Source organism: Mizuhopecten yessoensis, unplaced genomic scaffold (assembly GCF_002113885.1).
Source record: "Mizuhopecten yessoensis strain PY_sf001 unplaced genomic scaffold, ASM211388v2 scaffold4359, whole genome shotgun sequence".
NCBI classification, from domain to species: domain Eukaryota; kingdom Metazoa; phylum Mollusca; class Bivalvia; order Pectinida; family Pectinidae; genus Mizuhopecten; species Mizuhopecten yessoensis.
Genome location: NW_018405506.1, coordinates 1,520,362 through 1,528,206, shown reverse-complemented (window position 1 = coordinate 1,528,206; position 7,845 = coordinate 1,520,362). Strand labels below are relative to the sequence as shown.

At 38.5% G+C, this 7,845-nt stretch overlaps 1 protein-coding gene across 2 annotated transcripts in view; it reads right to left on the bottom strand.

The window, feature by feature from the left end:
- Positions 1-347: 347 nt before the first annotated feature.
- The window catches only part of LOC110448847 (ATP-binding cassette sub-family A member 3-like), a 28,265-nt gene continuing 20,767 nt past the window's right edge, over positions 348-7,845 (bottom strand). The window contains exons 14-20 of one of the 2 annotated variants that reach the window (XM_021495317.1): positions 7,599-7,804; positions 5,043-6,041; positions 4,588-4,815; positions 3,864-4,384; positions 3,381-3,568; positions 2,938-3,108; positions 348-2,734 (exon numbers count right to left, since the gene is read on the bottom strand). In XM_021495317.1, the coding sequence (XP_021350992.1) occupies positions 2,311-2,734; positions 2,938-3,108; positions 3,381-3,568; positions 3,864-4,384; positions 4,588-4,815; positions 5,043-6,041; positions 7,599-7,804 (2,737 nt within the window). In that variant the 3' untranslated portion in view covers positions 348-2,310. The remainder of the gene's footprint in view (positions 2,735-2,937; positions 3,109-3,380; positions 3,569-3,863; positions 4,385-4,587; positions 4,816-5,042; positions 6,042-7,598; positions 7,805-7,845) is intronic. The other variant, XM_021495318.1, reaches the window with a different exon arrangement.

Here is a 7,845-nt window from a genome sequence, read left to right as displayed (position 1 = left end):
TATACGTCATCGATGACATTGTTACACAACAGGCACGCATTACATTTTGCTCCGTATTTTTTAAATTATCTGAAGAAATTAATGCAGTCAGATATCAGTTACTGAAGTTCGCATTTTTGTTTTGTTTTTTAAATAGCGAGTTTCTTTAGTGTAAAGGGATTTTTTAGTAGTTATTTAAAGGATGTTTTTACTAATACTGTTTTTTTGTTGTTGATTGTACCCAAAGTGCAGTCTTGTGTTCTTATTTAAATTAAAATGTTTAGAAATGAAAATATTCATGTACGTAAGAGGAACGAAGGAGAGGATAAAGATAAATAATCTTTTCATGGAAAAAGTCACACAAATCATTTTTTTTGTTGGTTTATTTCCGAAACAAAGCAATAGCTTTTGATTGTCGAAACATATTTCACAATGTATCACAGATATACAGTATCGATCATACCTGCACATAGCAACAAATAATTAATAATAATAGAATAGTCCGATCCCATGAAATCAATTTGAGGAAACTTATACAATACAATACCAATCATGCTACGCATATAATTATAGAAGACTAATATTAACAGTATATTTCAAGTCAATAAAACAAAATAAATAACAGTTATAAAATCATCTGATGAACGATATTCATAGTATAACCTATTCTATGGCAAGGCCTGATTTAACTGTTACATGATGGTCCAGATATAGTAATCGGAAAGCAGTGTACATGAGGACTAAGTAAACGTGCATGAGCTTACTTACTAGTTATGAAAAACAACATCCTTATGCATGTATTTGTTCCTTAATTTGTTCAAATGCGACGTAAGAAAAATGAAAACAGTAAGATGTTTGGATAACCCATGTTGTGCTCTCTCTAAATATTGGAGTGGAAAATAAGACAGTGAGGAGAGGAATTTAACTCCTGACTCGGCTTGTGTCTCTCTATGTTAATTTGTTGATAACTACGCATAATGAAAACACAGTGTTAACGTAACTATTCTTCTGAATTTATTATTCGATTCTAGGATATGTGCTCAAGGAGAGGAGTTATACCACATTTGACCAGAAAACATATACTGATGCATCACCGTTTGTGTTTAAATCACATTCGCCTGGTGTTGAGTTTCCGTGGTACTGTAGATATTTGCTCTTCATTTAAATGTGATAGTGGAAAAAAGTGAATGCATTTCATGAGAAGATTAGTTCACACATCAGTTCAATGATTGATTATTAAGCATCACTCATTCTGTTAGTTTACATCAACAATCACCCCGTATATAATATGTTGACCTTTAACCCGATAGGATGTTGGATCTGTCTTGGACATCACGCATGCGTTTGGTTTGAGGTGTGATATAAGAAATACTACACAAACTCGTAGGAATAGATTTTACTCTAGACTGTTATTCTGGTGATATAGCAATAACCATATGTAATAGTGTGTCTAAACGGAGAAAACACAGGACGTCAAGACAAATTCAAACGCTAAGGTGTTAGTACAAAAATCAACGGGAACAGACATTATCTAGCACTCGCAGTCCAAGGATCACCGGGTAGGGTGTGGTTGGTGGGTGGGAATGGAGGGGTAGACCTACATACATATAGTGCACAACTCACAACACAAATATTTTACGGATTTGATCATAAACAATATCACAACACCACAATTGTATTTCGTTGGCACGATTCTCCTTGCAATGGCACGAGGAAAGAGCCGAGTTTTATCAAGTTTTAAGCCCCAACATACCGCCTTGGCATGGGCACTGTCTGGACCACGATCGTCTATTTAAGAGGAGGCAGTCGTTAGACGTTTTGTATTCAAAAGACATTTAAGCAGCCACAATTATCACAGGATCACTTAGCCTATGAACATTGCTAATTTGTTAAAAAACAAATGTGAAATATTAAATGGATAACAATATTTAAGGTAAGTTGGGTTTGCTATTGGTGTTTGTCATTTGTGATGTTCGTAAGTGATGGCAGGTTACTGATAAACTGGTTACTTTGGTCTTTTCACAGATACTTATCCTTCCAGGAAATAGAAACATTACTTCATCCGGAATGAAGAGTAACACGGGTCCTTCCTGGTATAACAATACGTACCACTATTGTCTTTTCAGTGACAATGGCAATTGGTCTTTGGTAAAATTAGTCCGTTCCGATACTAGTAACACTTCATTGTGCAAGAGACAATGAAAGCATTGATCCTCCGAGGGACAAGGTTAATACTAACTCTTCCGGACATTATACAGCTAATAATCATCCTTCCAGCGACAAGTGTAAGGCTGATAATTTCTGAAAAATGCACGAGAATTACCAAGGTTATCAGCAGCAGCCACACGTTTTCTTTTTTTTCTTTTCCTTGGGAGCTGTCTGGTGTCTTGTGAAAGTTAGGAATACCTGTTCTAGAGTTGTTTGGTGAACAGAGTAATCCTCAATGTTGAACTGTGCTTTTGCGCGCTCCATTGCGCCAAAAACACGGGCTAAAGGAACATCTGCATCTGGGATTTGGAAATGGAGGTAACCTTGGTGACCATCGAATATATCAGCATTTTGAAATGTCTTGATGATATAGTTTTTCAGTGCATCACCACTTGCTGTGTTGCCGTCGTCGTCAGATCCGAGCCTTACTATAAGAGTGTAACCATGACCGAATTTGTTTTTAAGATGCTGAGGACTTCCCAAACAGACAAACCTACCGTTGACCATGATTACAATCTTAGTACACAGCGCGTCACATTCCTCCATACTACAATAAAAAGAATATAAATGTTCAAATACAGTACCTAGAACCATTTTAAAACTGTATCATACAGACAGGAGACATTCTGAACTGCGCATGTGAAATTTGATTTGGCCAACCAAAAAAATAAACAATGCAGAACTTTAAACTAAATGTTTACATTCCAAGCGTTTTAGTGACCTTACATTAGTGAACATGGTCTGCCGTACCTGTGAGACGTTAGAACCAGAGTGCGACCACTGGCTCTGATCTTGGACAGCACATTCCACAGGGTTCTCCTGGCACCAGGGTCCATTCCCGTTGTTGGCTCGTCCAATAAAACGAAGGGCGGGTCTCCTATCAGCGCCATTGCTGTACTCAGCTTCCGCTTATTGCCACCACTATACAAAAAGAACATTGTGAATTATCACATATCTCGGATGATGTACTAGAGCAAGACAACAAACATGCCGTTTTGTCAAGACAGATGATTGAAATATGTATTCTTAACATGGCTTTGTATGAGGTCCATTTGCATACAAAATATTTCACTATACTCAGGTAACACATTTTTCATGTTAGCTGCATTAGTCATAATACTTTATAGCCATATCTCCCAACGTATCACCCTCTCTAAGAAAACACAAGAATCTGCGTCAGTTTACTGACTTACCTGTAATATGCACAATTCTTGTCCGCGTACTGTCGCAGTGTCATAATGTCCAGTAACTCATTGACCACAGGCTTAATCTGGTGTTCCTGAACTCCCCTTAGTCGGGCGTACATGGTCAGCGTCTCTCGTCCGGTCATTTGTTCAATCAGGGAGTCAAACTGCGGACAGTAGCCGAGGTTCTGCTGGACCTTCAAAGAAAAGTTTAGAACAATGTGAATTGCACGCGAGTTTCTGAAATTCCCATGTTGCCATTATAACCGGAGGAACATGTCAAATACATATGATTTGGAGCTTACTGCTTTAGCATCGACTAATGGTAATGAAACGACTGATATGCATTGCATAATAACCAATGTGAATTGTAAATCAGTAGGGAATCATCTACGTGAAGGGGTTCTTTGGTTCTGTGTATCGTATCGTTTCAGATGTTACTGTTTAACTGAATCGATATGTGGTTAATTCCATTCTGCAGGTGTAACTCACACTGCGTATCTGATCTTGTATACTGTATGTGTTGACGTATGCGTTTCCTCTGCTCACGATTTGATCTCCTGTGAGCATCTTAAACGTGGACGTTTTCCCAGCGCCATTTTGTCCCAGAAGCCCAAAACATTCCTGAGGTGCTACTCCAATGGATATATTTTGGACCGCTTTTAGATTGCCGTAAGTCCGCGACAGGTTTTTAATGATAAGAGAGTCGGTCTGCATCAGGGTCTCTAGTGGCGTATTGTTGACGCGCCTCCTCTCATTCCTGACGTCACTGTCCTCCTCTTCCTTTCCATATTCCTGTTCTTCCATAGCCACCATCGAGCTGCCCACAGAATTTTCGGCCGTGCCTGACAGGAAGTAGAACAATTGGTTAAACATGCCACTTTCTACAAGAAAGATGAGGAGGAAGTATACAATCGCCTGTATGACCATGAAGATCAGGTACTTCCCAATACCAGGTGACTCCCATCGCAGATACTCCTCCGTGAACGAGAAACAGTTGTCAGCACAGGTATCTGAAATGAAAAATATATTTTGTCACGAATTAGCTTACAGACGCGGACATCTTTACAGAACCGGATTGTTTTAATTGCAGAACAAGTAAAAGCTATCTAGGCCAATCAAGGTAGTACATAGCACTTCATGTCTTAATCATGGTAACAGACGTTGCTTTGTGCGCTTTAAAATGTTCGTCCCTATTCCCTTGTTGGTGACCTACCTTGACAGCATGGGTTCTTGTTGATGATTGGTATGAGACAGGTTAACTTGTAGTTAATGGCGTTACAGGAGTTGATGTATTCGTAGTTTGTGTAGATGTTCATGAGGCCGAGACCGAGGCAGTAGTGGGGAATGATAACGCTAAACACCCAGTCTAGGCCGTTTGACACGTCAAGGGTCCCCAAGAACGGGAACCGGAGAACGAACACAGCCATGGTAGTAGCGAGGCCTAGGGATATCAAGGGACATAAATATTACATAAGGGGGTTGATACATCTAAAAAAAGATGATACATTTTTAAAATTAAAATATTTGTTCTCCTAATTGAATCCATTATCTTATCACTGAAACGTGACACGCACCTGTCACTTTGTCAGTTTTGGTGGCAATATTAAAGATTGTAACCGATAATAAGTTTGGTGACTACCTCCATTCTTTTATGACATTAACACCTACCTGTGACGATGTTAAGCATAGTTACTACCACCATCCCTGTAGCAGGAACATTGAACAAGTAGTGAAGGAGGTACACGAATGGAAGACACGCTATCCCGTAGAGGAGGAAAAGAAGAAACACATAACCAAGGCGACCTCCGCCTGAATAAGCCTCGGTCTGGAATGCAGCAAACACCGCCATGATGAGCAGGACAGGAATAAGGTAGTTGATGATGTCCCAAGAAAAACTTGATGCCCAGTACGCAAGGTTGCTGACTCCACTCACCTTCTGGAGGTGTTTTGCGCCATTTGCTCGTTCTTTTATCAGAAATATGATGAAACTAGTGGACAGAAACGCCATTCCAAACAAAATGGTGAATGCGATTGTGAAACCGGTCCCAAGCGTAGCCCCGGCCACAGAGCGACTGTTTGCCTCCAGCGTCTCCTTGAACGGGGAGTTGTGGGTCGTAATGGAGTGTTGGCTGTCAGTAAAAAACTGTAGGATTGCATTCATCGTGTAGGCTACAGTTATTGCCGGACCGTGAAATGTCTCTCCATTGAAAAACGATGTCACCTTTAATGTTGTTTCTGACGCATTGTAATTGAAATCTGCACCTATAATATACCGTTTGTTGAATGTAGCTGTACCTATTGCCTTTGCCTTCACAAGTAACTCGTCTATGAAACTGCTGGTCGGTAAAAACTCTTCAGTTTGATATCCATTGAATGTATCTTTGTAAGTTGTGACTATGTTCGAGGAAACATTACTAGAACGGTATCCTACGACACTATTAGAGCCAAAGGGCACAAGGTCAAGAAGTAAAGAGGGTTCGTTTCCCGGTTTAGGCACGGTCTCCGCAACTACTAGGGCCAAGATAGTGAACGCCACGGGGATCAGCAGCTGGACTAGCGTCACTATTCGATTCCTCCAGAAGTGAATAGCCTTCTTCACAAACATACCATAAAACTGTTGTAAGGACAACTCCACACCAGTATTCTTCATCAAGTTCAAGTTAAATTCTGCAACACCAAAGACAGAAAGTTTAGACCGAGACATATTCTGGTTCATTTGAAGTTTCGTATCATTGACAATCATACAGCGTTTAAACTACAGCGTGTGCTTCTTAGCTCGCAGCTGTTAGGTGCTAGTACATTAATTAGATTAATTAGCAAAAACCCAAAACATTAATTCAGTGTACATTAATAAAATAAGTAATCAATATCGCCCGTTGCCGAGTCATCGAGTACTCATGGAATACATTTGCGTTTTAAAAGGAAATGTTTCCGTTTCAGTCTTTGTATTTTAACGTTAAAAAGACGTCATGAAATTAAATTGAAGAGCAATAATGGTTTCCCATGAACTCTTAAACTAATGTCAATATCAGTAATGTCAAGATATACGTTATATATGGACTTGATATTGTATAAATAAATGTGAATCGTTTAAGAAATGAAATCACAGTAATTAACAGAAAAACGTAAGAAAACAGAATGTATGTAAAAGGAATCAGTATCCGAATGCTTATTTCATGTCATTGTACATTGTCATTATTAGCATTCTCGCCGTCGTTATTTCAAACATTCTTGAAATGTACCCATAAATACATGCAACAATAAAGTAATGTTTTACATACAGAGTTTTGAGCGATAGTGTGGGCTAATTAACATACACATATAGCATTTATATGCTACTATGCTACTGTGTTTGTGTTCTGAGATATAAGGACAGAGTTTGAATGGTATATATATATGTATGCATGTGTATGTACATGTATGTATGTATGTGCGTGCATGTTTGTGTATGTATGTATGTATGTATGTATGTATGTATGTATGTATGTATGTATGTATGTATGTATGTATGTATGTATGTATTTATTTATATGCGTGCATGTTTGTACATGTATGTATGTATATATGTATGTATGTATTTGAAACGTACACACAGGAAGAGGGCTTGTGAATGCTTTGTCTATTGCCCATTTCCCGAAATATTTTGAAATGAAATATGCTACTTTTCATATAATAATACTACATCCTGTGGTTGACGTAGGAATGTCACATTGTTTAAATCTTTAGTACATGTGAAAATTGTTCAGTTTTTCAAAAAGACAGCAAAAAAAGATATTTTCACGTTTTAATATACGTTTTTAAGTATGAGTTCAGCTATTGTATTATCATTGGTGATGTAAACAGTGGTATTAATATAACGGTGACTTATACACGTAACATTTGTTTTCAAATCTGATTGGTTGTCAAATGTACATGTATACAAATTGTTAATTAGATATTAGAAAAGGTTATAAAATCAATAAATCTTGATTTATAAAAGTAAAGACATTTTCGTTATGTGCAAAACATATCGATGGCGAATGCAGGTAACTCGAAAACAAACTTGGTTCAAGCGTTAAAAGAGGGGACCGGCCGTTAAAAAGAATTCACAAACCTTTGGGAAGACGTTTAGAAACGAATACCAGCCACACTTACGATATTGGCAATAATGAATGTCCATGATTAACCTAGATACTATACTGATGATAAAAACATGAATCCTCTTACTATAGGTCTGTGACTTACCGACAAACCTGTCGACGCTTGGGCCGTTGTCTGTGGGTACATTTTTAAGGTTGAGGGTGGTCACGTCCTCTGGCCCTACATGATTCGCGCTGCCATATCCATTTTCATCGCCCTTGTGCAAATAGCTTGGGTTAAAGATACCATTGCTCAGTGGGGAAGCCTCTGTGGAATCGTCCTCGTCCTGCTCTTTGCTGCTTTCGCCAACTCTGTACAAATCGTCAAAATTTTATTGTAATTTCGTTTATAT